Raw genomic sequence first — 13299 nt, 5'->3', positions numbered from 1 at the left:
GAGGGATGGGGACGTGGGGGACACGGGGAGCACAGGAGGGCCGTGCCATGCCCCAGATGCTGCTCGTTGCCCCGTGCCGTGCCCAGCCGAGCACAACTCTCCCCTGTGGTTCAGCTCCGGTGAAAAGTGCCGGCGTAAATTACCGTTCCCAACAAAAAGCCGTTCCCAGACGGTTCGTAACGAGGCGCACGGCGAAATCCTGCCGGCTGTATACTTTACCTTGCTTTAATCAGATCATTAACTTTCACAAAGCTGTAGGAAGGAGGAGTGGCGGCACTTGAAAAGAGCTCAAAACAAGCGGAGCTCTAAACTTCAGACTTGTCATTGACTTCGCCTTTCATTGAGCCAATTATTTCTGACATATTTGAGGAAAGTCAGGAGGGAGAGGAGTGCGGATCTGCATACATCTGCCTGCCTGCAGCCGAGGTACCCAGCCGGGGGGGGGGGGGCCGTGCCCGGCGGCGCTGGGAGCCCCCCGCCGCCCCCTCGGCTCCCCCTCACGCCCGGGCAGCGGCCGGGGGGGTGCTGCAGGCCCTACCGGGGCACAGCCTGCCCTTGGACCCCCCAAGACCCCCTTGGGATCCCCCCAAGACCCCCCCAGGCCCCCACACCCCCAGTGCAGCCCTCGGGGGCTGCCCCACCCCGGCCGTGCCCGCAGCCCCCCCAACCCCGCTCCCTGCGCCCCCCCTCGGTCGGCGCTGCCCCCCCCCCGTCCCCCCCCATCCCCTCCCCTCCCTCGGCCGCCGGTTCCAGGTCCGGATTTTCGCAGGCGCCGCCGCCGCAGCCCCCCCCTCTCCACCCACCCCCCCCCCAGCTCCGCCGCAGCCCCATGGCCCCGAGCTGCCCGCACGGCGCCGCGGGGCCCAGCCGGGGGGGCCCGGCGGCCGCGTAAGGCAGCGAGCGGCGACGGGGCGGCCGCACACGGGAGAGCTCCCCGCGGCCGCCATGGGCTCGGCGGGGGCGGGCGGGCGCTGAGGGGGCCTCCGCGGCCGCAGCGGGGGCCGGGGGGGGCGCTGCGGCTCGGCTCGGCCCCGGCGGACGGCGGACGGCGGACGGGGAGGGGGGGTGGGGGGGGTGGAGGGGTTGTGGGGGGGGGGGGTTGAGGGCGAGCGGGGCCGGCGGCTGAGCCCCGGGTGCTGCAGGGCGGGGAGCGGGGCCGCGGCGCTCCCCCCCCCCCCCCCCCCTCCCCAAAGCGCTCGCAGCTCGCACGCAGCCGCTCGCACACGGGAGGCGCTCGGCGGAGCCGCCGCCACCGCCACCAAGCCGTCCCCGTCCCCGTCCCCGTCGTCCCCGTCCCCCCCCCCCGCCCCGGGGGCGGCTGCTGCCCCCGGCGGAGCCTCCATCTGCAGCCCGGCGGCGGGAGCGGGAACATGGCGGACCTGGAGGCGGTGCTGGCCGATGTCAGCTACCTGATGGCGATGGAGAAGAGCAAGAGCACCCCGGCGGCCAGGGCCAGCAAGAAGATCACCCTGCCCGAGCCCAGGTACCGCCCGCACACACCCCGCGCACGGGGCTGGAGGGGTCCCGGTCGCGGATTTTTCCCCCCCCTCCTCCCTCTCTCTCCCTCAAGGACCCCCCCCCCCCCCAGCCCCGGTGCCGGTCCCTCCGGGGGTCCCGGTGCCGCTCGCAGCCCGTGGGGAGCCCCCGGGGCCGGTCCCGGCCGCACCGTGCCCGGGGTCGGCAGCGCAGCCCCCGCCTTGGGGTCAGGGTCAGGGGCCGCACAGGGACCCGCTGTGCAGGGGGTTATTTGTGGGTTTGCCTCCCTGTCCGGCCGCTTGTTGATGTATTTCGGTCCGTGGATGTGAGGGTGTGCGGAATCCTGCTTCCTACCCCCAAAAAAACACCCAAATTTTGGGGTTTATTCGCTCCCCGCGCCTCGTCCGGCGGCTGGGCCGAGGGAAACGGGAGCCGAAGCGAGCGGCTGTGGCCGCTGTGCTCTGCAGAGCTATCATTCGTGATGCTCCACCCGGGCTGACAGCAGCGGGGCGCGGGGAAGGACGGGCAGGGCTCTTAGCAAGCAGCTCACGGAGCAGAGGTGGCGGCGGGCACGGGGCTCGGCTCGTGGCCGGTGCCATCCCCAGGGCTCCACAAATGTCCCTGGGGCTTGGGGGGTCTGGTGGTGAAACCAGCCCCAGCCTCCCTTCTGCGCGGCAGCCCCTGGTCTCCACGCGTTATAAAATCACCTGAGCCTCGCCTGGTCGTTCCCGAGGCTGAAGGGAGGCTTTCTCCCCGCGTTGTGGCTCTGTGTGTGTGTGTGTGTGTGTGCACGGCCGTGGATGCATTGAAAATCAATATTTGGTCAGCAAGCACAGCGCTACAACAGAAAAATCCTAAAAGAAAATTCACTGCAGGGTGTGTGGGCAGCTCGCAAGCCTGGCGGTGGCCTAGCTGCCTGCCGCGGGCGAGGGATTGCTGAAGCCCTCTTCCCACTTGTTCGCTCCTTTTCCTGCCTTGCTGTTTGAATTCCCGGCGGTGCCGGGGGGCAGCGGAGGGGCAGGGGCGGCCGGCGGCGTGCAGGGTCCGTGGTGCTTGCAAAAAGGCTCCGAAACCTCGGCTGAGGAAGTTGGGTTTGCAAAGCCCAGTTAGAGGCGGCTTCCTGGGCAGGTGAAGGTGCCTGTTTTTCCCCTGGCATGTGTAAATATTGATGAAGATAATCGATATCTGTGTAACGTAACCTCGGCAGTTAACCCTAGGTGCAGCTCGCAGCTCTCCGAGTGCCGGTGCTTTGGCTGCTCGTGGTGCTGAGCTCGGTGCTGGTGGTGCTGCCTGTCACAGCAGGTACCCGGCTGCCCGGGCACAGCCTCGTGGCACAGCACGAGGCCTGGGGAGCCTGCACCCTGCTGCTCTCCTTCCTTGGGGTCTGCATTTGGGAGAGGTCAGGCGGTTTCCCCGCACCCCATGAGGTGCCTCGGTGGTGTCGGGCTCCACGGGGAGGGCAGCAGCAGCCGGGTGCACCGGGAAGTTTTGTGGAGCGGGAGAAAGGCGAGGGGTTGTGGGGCTGAAACGTTCATATGGCAGCGCCCGGAGCCGCGTGTGGGAGAACCAGTTTGCAAATTATGGGAAATATTGGAAGAAAAGGATTGCTCGCGGTCCCCCTGGACTGGTGTGTGTCGTGAGGGATGCGGGAGCCTGGAGCCGGGGGGGGGGCTCGGAGCTGTGCGTGGAGCTGGGGCGGGGGCTGCTCCAGGCCCCCCGGCTGCCGAGCGGGAGGAAGAGGCAGCAGAAATGAGAACAGAGCCTTACCTAAGCCTGGGACCACAAACGGCTCGAGGTTGCTTGAAATGACTGAACTTCTCAGCCTCTAACTGAAAGCAGGGATTTCCTCATACAGTAGGAAATTGTGACCGTTATTCTGGTGTCAGATGTCTTCGGGCTGCTTTCTGCTTGTTTTTTTCTTTTTTTTTTTTTTTCCCCTCAATCTCTCATTAAAAAAGACGTGGCGTGTTGGGTATACTTAAATGTTGTGTATTGCTGGCAAACGGATCCTCTTAAAATTATATAAATCAGCTGCTTAAGTGCAGGTTGATATAGTAACAGCAGAGAAGCACCACCACGCACACAAGGTCTCCTCTCGCACGGGTTTGAAGTCAGACGCTTCCTCCAAGTAGATTTTTCATTTCTCCCTGCCCGTGGGAGAGCTGCTCGTAGCACTGGGCTGGGAGCTGGGGCTGGGGGCTCTGGTGGGACACGGGGGGGCCCTGTCCTGCTGTGGACAGCGTGCAGATAAAGGTCTGGGCCCCAGGGCAGCGCTCGCCTCGCGGGAATGCGAGGGGTGGTTTATCCTGGGTGGTTTATCCTCCAGCAGCCGTGCACAGGTTTTGCAGCCCGTTGGTGCACCTGCTGGCACCGTTTTGTCTTGCTGAGAGGCTGGATGAAGTAAGGGAGCTCCCTGGGGTGATTTGGGGGGGTCCTTCCCTTCCGAAGGAAGGAACTGCAGTGCAGGCGGAATAAATTGCGAGGCTGCAGGCCAAGGCTTAGCAGCAAATAAACTCCGAGGGTGAAGAGTTTGTTGGCCGAGGGGCTGGTTGGTGGTGAGGTGACACGAGGCATCCTCAGCTGTTTGTGCACCGAAACTGTTAAATGTGGTGGCTTGGGAAGAAGGAGGGCAAAAACGCTAATGAGACCAGCGTGCCTAGGAAGAGGCTTAGTGGTGGTGTTTTTTCTGTTTCTTTTTTTGTTGTTTTGTTTTTAAGCACCAAAACAAGCCCTTTTCCATCCTCTGTCATCTGCTTTTCCTTCCTTTCTGTGTTTCCTCCTTTCCTTCTTAAGAGCCCTGCCAGGAGCTGGAGGAGCTGCGGTGTCTTTTTCATTGCACATTCCTGTGAGATCCTCTTGGATTTGCATGGATGGACAGAAGGACTCTCAAAGGCAGAGTGACCTGCAGCAACGGGACCTAAAATGAGAAAGAGGACATAGATACTGAAACGCAAGCAAATATCAAGCTTTAATCTTTCTCTGCAGAGTTGCTGTCAAACATTTTAGGTTCGGGAGGAAAGGAGCCCATGAACTGCGCTCTTATTTTTTAGGTTCTTCAGCAGCCTCCTGAACTCTTTCCCTTTTCAGTGTACGTTTTTGATTTCCCTTATTTTGGTCAAAGGGTGTGGAAGAAGACTTTAATAGCTCTTCTTATTTGCCAATGGCTTCTTTGTTCTGAAAAAAGGATTTGCATATGGGGAGGTAGAGAAAAATAGTCCAGGAAATTAGATAGTTAACGTTAAAAGCTTCCTCGTTATAAACGTCACTTGAGCTTCGGGTGCTTTCGGTGTACAAATACCAAGGGCATGGTAACAAAACAGACCATGCATCTCTCCAGGCTTCTCTCCCACTTGTCTCGCTGTGTTGTAGATGTTTCTCATCTCGTCTCTCCTCTCCTAACCTGCTGCTTCGGTAATTACCGCTCCTTCCCGTGAATTCTTATTTTTCTCACGGATCTCTTATTTGGTCTCCTACCTTCCTCTGAATCCTGCCCCTCTGGGAAAAGGAGAAAAAAAAACACGTTGCAGATGCTTCCTTCTCTGAAGTCACGCTTCTTGCTGTGATATTTTTCCTCATTACCGTCCTATCTTCAGTTTATCTCTAGAGGTACTTTCCGCACCAAAGAATGGGACCCCTGTGCTCTTTGCTTTCTTACCTAGTGTTATTCCAACTACCTTGTTGTGGAGGTTTATTGAATGCACAGGGGTTGTTTTTCCTTTTCCAATTCCACCCTGAGCTGTTTGTGATTTGCTTTCTTCCTGTTGCAGTGCTGAGCGTTACCAAAACCCAAGCGGTGCCTTCCCGCTAGGAGTGCGGAGTCGTCGCTCGGCCCTGTACTGCGGCTGCTCTCCCAGTTTTGTTCTCCTGGCGTTGCCACCGTCTTTCTCTGGATTTCAGTTGCTTCCTTGATGTGTCCTTCAGCGTATTCTTGGGCCTCCTCAAACTTCTGCAGCATCTCCAAGTCAGAGGCTGGAGCTCCTCTCTGTCTCCCCGCTGTCAGTCTCGGTTACTTTGACGTTATTTTCCCCGGCTTTGTCTGACGCCTTCTTGTTATGCTTATTCATTTGGAGTGCTGTCTCTGGGAAAATTTTCCTGACAATTGTTCATGTAATTTTCGCATTTGTTGCTACTACGCTCGTCTCATCCCTTTGTTTGCATCTTTTTAGGTGCTGCTTTGTGGTGCTTCAAGCACCAGCTGCGTGCGTTGGGTGCTGGGGCTCTGCAGGTAGCGCCTGGATCACCCGGTGTCTCCAGCTCCCCGCCGGGGTGTCCGAGGGCTGCAGTGGCCGGGTGCTGCCCCCTCCCCTTGCTCCTGCTGTGGTCCACGCTGCCCGTTTGTGTCGGGCCTGCCAAACTTCTCCCCTGCATCCCTCACGAAAACACTCGTGAGCTGTGAAGCTGATGAAACCTGACTGTGATTAATCTGCCGGTGCCCGGCGTGTTGGTGTCGCACCGGTGTTGTTTCCGTCCGCCTTTCTCCATCCGTTTGCGTTCTCTCAGCCAGGAGGATGGCATGCACGGGACCTCCTTGCTGTGCTATACCACGCGGGGGGCTGACAGCCTGCCCTGGGTGCTGCTGATGCCAGACAAACCCTGCCTCGCACGCGGGTTGTGCAGAGCCGCGGCGCTGCCAGGAAGTGCCGGGTGTCTCCCTGGCCGTGTGAGCGCAGCCTCCAGAAGTGCTGCTTTCCTGTTCTCACAGCACGGCTAGGCCCAGGCTTTGCAAAGGCTCCTGCGTTTGGTCTGTGCACTGAAATGCTGCTGCTGAATGCAGAACTGAATGGTTGGTGGTGGGGAGGCTCGGGGGCCTGGTGGTGGATTCGGATGACTTTGTGCCACGGTGGCTGGGGCTGCGCGAGGCGGTGGTGCTGCGCCGAGGCTGGCTCCATCTGCTCGTAGCGGTGATGGCTGTGATTCATTTCGCTAGCACTTCTGAAGCTTGGTTCTCTAAAATTTCAAAACAGCTCAGGCTCTTGCTTGATGCCTGCGTTTTTTATTTATTTATTTTTTTTATTGTCGAGCAAGGTTGTTGCTTGGTATCGTTACACCGTTTCCAATACTTCCTAAACATGTAATTGAAAAATTTGAAGCTGAAGTAAGAAATTAAAAGGGCATGCAGGACACGTAAACTGCTCAAAGCAGCCTCATTGAGGTGTAATTTGTGGAACTGTAGAGGAACAGGGATTTGAACTAAATGGTTTTATATTCCAGCTGTAAAGCAGTTTAATGTTTAGCAGCTGTGCTGTACCCCACCATTTGAACTGAACGTTTGAGCAAGGCACAAAGGAAGTAAAAATGGCTCAGAGCTGATACCTGAATATGAGGTGTATGGCAGGGGAGTGTTTGGGGAGTGAGGATGGGTGCCGGAGGTGGTCCCAGCGTGAGCGTGGACCCGGGAGGAGCGCTGTGGGTTTGTACGTGCCAAGGTTGGAGCATCCCATGCTCGGTCGGAGCGTGGTATTTCTGTGTCTGATCTCAGTAGGACAGCACAGCATCTGCTTGGCTTTTAGGTGCTAAAAATACCTGTTGCTTTTGAGGTACTCCTGTGTGCCTTTCGTGCCCCAGCCCCCAGGTGCCCGCGCTGTCCAGCAGGATTTCAGAGAGCAGTGCGTGCACGGCGCTTGCCCCTCAGGCTTGTGTTGTATCCTGGATTATCCCGCTGTTCTTTATCTCCTTATTTTCTTAAAGCATTGACTTACTATTGCTGGTTACGATGGAGAGAGCCATTTTGCATTTAGTCTAGTGCAATTCACGGTAATGGATGTATTTGAAAGGCTAGTTCACATCGCCAGAAATGATGAAATAGGCTGGAGCTTATCTTCTGTCTTGGAATCTGTGTTCTGCTTGGGCGAAAAGGCGCGCTTGAATATTCATAGGTGACTGTTTGAGGAGGGGGAAATCTGGGGCTGTGCTGAGGTAGAGTTATGAGAAAGGCTGAATGTGCGTTTGTTGTGGAATACGCAGTCCTGCGCAGGGTGAGGGCAGCTAAAAACTGTTTTGCTCAGAAATTCGACCTCCGAACTTTGTTGCCAGAAGAAGCTCGGTGGGGAAGGCAGTGAAAAGATGGCATTGTCGGACCTGTGCTCACACAGAGCCTGTGCAGCAGGTACAGGAGCTGCAGGCTGGTTTCACGAGGCTCAGGCAGACAGGGGGGCCCCGGTGGGCTCAGCGCAGGGACCTGCCCGGAGCTGTTCTGGCTTCATCCCGTGCAGGGCTGCTGCAATTAAAGACCCTCTCTCGGGTATCGGTGCTTTAATTAAGAAACAAGGTAAACGAGGGCAATGTGGGAGGAGATCAGAGCCTCCTGCTCCCTGAAACCCGAGGGATGAGCAGAGGGCTGGCCGTGGGTCCTGCTGCCCCGTAGGTGCTGTGCCGGGCCCTTTCCCTGGGGTGCTCTCAGCGAAATGCTGGGACGTTGGCATCAGGACGTGAACGTGTGCGGCCCTAACGTGGCTTCTGTTCTGGTGAAGTCATGTGGAATGGGCTGGATTAAGCTTCTTATCAATAATAATGTTTTCTGGGTGATTAATAAAATTAGAAAAAAGCCTATCAGAACCTGTCGGGTGCATTAGCCCAATCACATAATTTAGCTGAATTAAATTGACGTAACAGCAGCAGCCTCCAGCCTTACAAAACACAGCTGCTTTCCACGTGAAGAGCTTCACCCCATGCCCACTCCTTTCTCCGAGGAAATCATTCCAGAACCAAATAACCACCCATACAAACACACCTTGCAGAAAGACATAAAACAATTCTGAGAGCGTTAGGAGAAGCTGCTTCCATGCAGAGCCCCCTGTCTGTTCCTGTGTGCAGGAATTTGCCCTCCCAGTGTGTTGTGTCCTGTTGGAAAGGATGGGAAGGGGCTGGGTGCCTGGCCACGGGGCTCAGTGGTGCTGTGCGGGGTGAGTGCTGCTGGTTCCCCTCCAGGAGCTGCTACCTCGGCCTGCGGCACCGCTGAGCGAGGAGCCCCCAGCATCCTTCCTCTGCCCTGAAATCCAAAATCCCAAACGCTGCAGACCTCGGAGGAGACACCTGGAGCACAACACGCAGCCTCCAGCTCTGCAGCGGCACAGCGGTTATCACATCCCTGCCCTCGCTCCCAAAGGGAAGGTGCTGAGGAACGCCAGGCTGGGTTTTGGGGGAGCTGTGTGAGGAATGTGGGTCTTGGTTTTGATGCTCCTGAGCGTGAGGGCCTGCTGGAAGGGCCCTGCTGTGTGCTCGGGGCACGGTCAGGAGCGGCCGCGTTCAGCTGCGCGCTGCGGGGCGGCGGTCGGTTGGATTATCAGGCTGTCCGAGTTCATGCTGGGGAGGTGACTTTCCTTTCTGAGCCTTCTTATGCCTGCTGTTTTCTTAAATCCCAGCTTGGCTTCCCCACGTCTTCTCCTTCAGATTCTGTTTGTGTTCTTACCGAACTGCTCCTGCACCTCTCCGTCCCCGTGTTGTCACCCCAGCTTTTTCCAGTCTCCTTTCTTAGTTCCAATGATCACTTCTAACGTGGCTCCTTCCCTTGCATCTCCCTTACTTTTGCAGCCTAAGAATAACTGAGCTTCAAACACATGACGAAGTGCAAGAACTCGGTGAAGACAATTTAACACCTTTTTGTTCTGTTTTGCTGTGCTGCTTGGGATGCAGGACTGTGGAGCGATGCCTGCTGGTTTAAAGGGGGTTGTTTCCTCTGGGGGAGAAACAGCGTTTCTGTTAGTTTTACCTGGTTTTAAAAAGTTCTTGAAAGATCTCATTCTCGCACCAGAAATATCTTGACCTCTTCACCTTTGATGAGTCTCACAGTGCTGAATTTTTCAAATGCACTTATTACAGAAAAACCAGTTGTCCGTAATGACCTTGTGCCCTTCTGTCATTGCTTCACGTTGTCCGTGCTGACTCTGGCATGATCGTAGTTCAAGGCCTTTGGGTTGGCATCTTTGGGTCAATTTTGGCAGCTTCTGGATGAATTTTGGGTGCACAGATAAACATTTGAGCCTCTAAAGTCACGTCCTGAGATGATAAATAAATCCATCAGGTGCAGCATGTTTCAGCCAGCAAGGGCTGTAGTTCAGGTAGGTCAGTCAATCTTTATGCTTGAATGCTACTTCTAAAGAAAATTTAAAAGATTTTACAGGCATGGAAAAGTTTTTTTAAAAAATTGGCACATGAATAATTTTGTATTTGTTTTTGAAAAAAGCCAAACATTGTGATTGACAAATGGCTTAATTGCTGTCGGAGCGAGATGTGATTCCATTCCGATCTCTCTCTCTCGCAGTCTCTCAGTAGCAGCGTTCTGGTGGAAGGGCAAGTCCTTGACATTACAATTCAGTGTAATTATTCCTGAAAAATGCATGTGCTTAGAAGCTTTTATATTAGTTTCAGATTTCAGCAGTGATAATGCAGATGATCCTCAAGGAACACGAGTGTGTAATTTGAAATCAGAGCTACGCAGCTCTTGCTCTCGGCTCCCTGGTTGTAAACTTTCTCCATTAATACCATTTGCATAAGTGAAGCTGCCTCGGCTCTTGGATGAGATGCACGCACCAGAGGGGGGTGGTGGCAGAATGTTCTGTGCTCCAATCCCTTCCCCTGCAAACAGGCTCCTTGGGTAGGAAGTGTTGTTAATCACCCCTGACAATTGTAAGAGCCGTGGTGCGCAGTGATTCAGGAGCGTGCTTAGCACGGACCTCGCAGGGTGTGCGGAGATGGGGAATGGGAGGGGAGCTCCCAGTGGGGCAGCAACAGGCAGAGCCCAGCACTAGCCCCGTGCCACGTCTGGGGCTGTGGGTGCGTGGGGAGAGGCTTTCCTTTCGCTCCTTGCTGCTCTGCTCGTCAGCCGAGGAGATGAAGAATGGGACGAGCATGTGCGCTAATTAATTTAGTACCAATGATCACTTTGATTTCTCTGTTGGAATAATTAAGTCAATTGGATGTTGCGTTGCTGCCAGGGTTATTGTAGCAGTGGATGCTAGGAAGGGAAGGAATGAAAGGAACGTATATTTTCCGTGTTATTTCATTGTTGTCCAAAAACGTCTTCGTGGTCTTCTAATGATTTGTTTCCTCCTCAAATAGGGAATTTTACAAGTAATAGATCAGTAGATCAGATTAGATGCTGTAGCAGTCTCTGCTGGCATTATCGGCTGGGAATGTACTTCGCCTGGTGAACGGCTTGACCAGAGGCTGCGATGTGCAGAGCACGTTGGACAGGGACTGGGGACAAAACCGTTCGGAGCAGCATTTCCCTGTAACGAGCCATGTGCTGGGTGCAGGTCTGAGAGGAAGCCACACGGAGCAGGCTGCGTGTCCTTGCTGCATTCACAGCTCTCCCATGGGCAGCAGGCACTGCCTGCCCCCCCTGCCTGCCCCCAGCTCGGGGTGGTGGCCGCCCTGGGCTCTCTGGGGGCTGCTCAGTGCTGGGGGCTGCTTTGGGGTGCGCATGCGACGAGGAGATCCGAGCCCCGTCAGCAATCCATCGTGCAGGTTTTATGTCGGGATGCCTCCTTCCTTCTCCCTGTTGCCCTCTCTTACGTGACTTTTTTTCCTGCCCACTCTGCAGAACACTGGTACAAAGCTGTTTAAGGAGAAGCTGTTTCTTGTGATGCACTGGTAGCCTTACACTTGGGGCTTCCAGACTTTCTTCTCGCCTGCAGTGAGGTCTGAGCAAGCCTGGCTCTAGGATGGGCTCGGGGGCATTGTGGGGAGCTGAAAGGGGAGCAGGAGGGTGCTAAGGGAGCGTGCAGCAGGTTGGTGATGGCAGCGGGAGCTCAGCTGCTGAGTACCGAGCGCTTTTCCTGCAGCATTTATTAGTGTTTGGGCACTTCTTGGTGTGCCAGGAGCTCGGTGTGCCGGGGCACCTGGCCGAGGGATGATACCTGCCCTGAGGAATGCACGCTTTGCACTGGCAAAGAGAGGGGCAAAGGAAACACTGCTTCATTTGACGGGCTGGGGAACTGAGGCAGATGATGTTTACGACTTGCCCGAGATGATACAGGAAATGTTGGCAGAGTTCAGCACTGAGCTGTGCTCTCCACAGGGCAGTCCCTGTAGAGCTGCCATTTCATCTTGTTTTGGTTTCTTGTTCTCCTTTTTCTGTTTCACCTTATAAGTGAATGTATTAGGGAGTATAACTGCATTCTTAATGTCGGTATCATTCTTTAATGCTTGCAGTAAGGCAGAATTTTTCAAATTATTTTTCAAGCTCTGGTGTGGGCATCTCTGCACTGGGTAACATCCCACCGATCTGAACTCTTATTGATTTGCAAGAAAAAATAATGTGCTTTTATGATAAATAATTAAAAGCTCCTGTAAGACACAGTAGTAAGAAGGTCAACAGTAAGTAGCTTCTTGATCTAGTTCCAACAGAAGGAGTGTGCCCGTGTGTACATACCACCGCATCCTTCTTCACCCTTTCCATTTCCGAGGCGCGAGATGCTTTCAGAAGAACTCCTGCATAATTTAGTGCGACAAACCTGCGGGGACAGAATCCATGCAGCTTTGAAATTAATAGCAGAACTTTTAGGAAATATCAAAGTGAATGCTGTTTATTTTACTCTGCTCTGGAGCTTCCAGTTTCTGCCTACGCCCGCACCCGTGGCGGTCGTGCCCCCGGCTGGCTGGCCCTGCTGCGGGGCTCTGCTCATTGCCCTTGGGGCTGGGCAGATGCTGGCTTTTCTGTGTTAAAAAGCACATCATTTCTTTTTTTTTTTTGTTCTGCTGAGTTTTCCAGGTGTGTTTCCCAGCGGGCGTTCTGTGCCGTGCCGCTGCCCTGGCGCTGCGCTTTCTGCTCACCCATTCAGCTCGCCACCCCCACCAGCCTATAGGCAGCGAGAGCTCTTTAATTATAGACGATATTTGAACAGCGGAGATTGCCTTTTGGTGGATGTCTTTGATCCAGCTGTGACAGGCCGGGATGCTGGCCATGGTGCCAGGGCTCCCGGGTGCCTCCTGGGGCTCCTCGCACCGGGTTCCTCAGCTCACACCTTGCTGGGGAGGCCGGGGAGCAGCTGGGTTAGGCCGACCTGTTCTGCTCATTGAGCTTGCAGCTTGGTCACCTGCATATGGCCATCGTACCGCCTGCCTCTGGGCAGCCACTGCTCCCTGGGGCGCTGTGCAGAACCCAGTGGGCTGTCTGCGTGCCCCTCTGTGAGCGCAGCTTTCTGCCGCAAGCATGCGGTCCTGCTGCGGAACACCCGCCGGCACACGTGGGACCATTTGCATTGCCAGCAATCAAGATGAAAAATGGATTTATAATAATTAAAAAAACCCTCCCCAGATGTTCTCCCCACCCCGTGCTATCCCATACTAGGTCCTGGTGTGGCTCCTTGGGCTGCGTGCCGTGGGGCAGGGCAGGTTGTGCCCCAGGCGCACAGTTTGGCACAGAAGCTGCAGTGCTGGGTCCTGGTGCTGGGGCTGAGGTGTCCAGGGTGGCATTTCTCACTGCACTTCAAGCCTGTCTTTCAATTTTCCCTTGTACTTGTCCTGTTATTCCAGCTTTCTCGTGGCGTGTGGACAGCAAACTGAGCAGTCCTGATTTTTTTTTTGTTGTGTTGTTTTCTTCCTCTCTGAAAATAAATGAATTATATACGTATATATGGACCAAAGGCTTTTCTCCAGTAGAGTCGGATATGCTTTTGTTTTTCGGAGTCTCCCTGGATTTCATTTTTAGCCGGCTTTTGTTTCTGCTTATTTTGAGTATTGCAGTGAAGGCAGTGCGGGGAGCTGGGATGAACTGAAGAAGGTCGACTTGTGGCATTAGTGCTCTGCTTGCGCTGAAAGCATATTTGGATCTGGAAAGCCTTTTAGAAATGGCTGCTTTTCTGTGAAATGCGGCTTTTAATC

The 13299-nt window shown here is 55.3% G+C and overlaps 1 protein-coding gene across 1 annotated transcript in view; it reads left to right on the top strand.

Annotated features, from left to right (window-relative positions):
- Positions 1 to 1196: 1196 nt before the first annotated feature.
- GRK3 (G protein-coupled receptor kinase 3) overlaps positions 1197 to 13299 on the top strand; it is a 67157-nt gene continuing 55054 nt past the window's right edge. The window contains exon 1 of the mRNA XM_082774524.1: positions 1197 to 1483. Coding sequence (XP_082630650.1) covers positions 1371 to 1483 — 113 coding nt within the window. The 5' untranslated portion in view covers positions 1197 to 1370. The remainder of the gene's footprint in view (positions 1484 to 13299) is intronic.

The sequence above is a fragment of the Aythya marila genome (genome assembly GCF_965140915.1).
Source record: "Aythya marila genome assembly, chromosome: 17".
In the NCBI taxonomy this organism is placed as follows: Eukaryota; Metazoa; Chordata; class Aves; order Anseriformes; family Anatidae; genus Aythya; species Aythya marila.
Note: the sequence above shows the minus strand (reverse complement) of the source record. Positions and strands in the feature narration are given on the sequence as shown.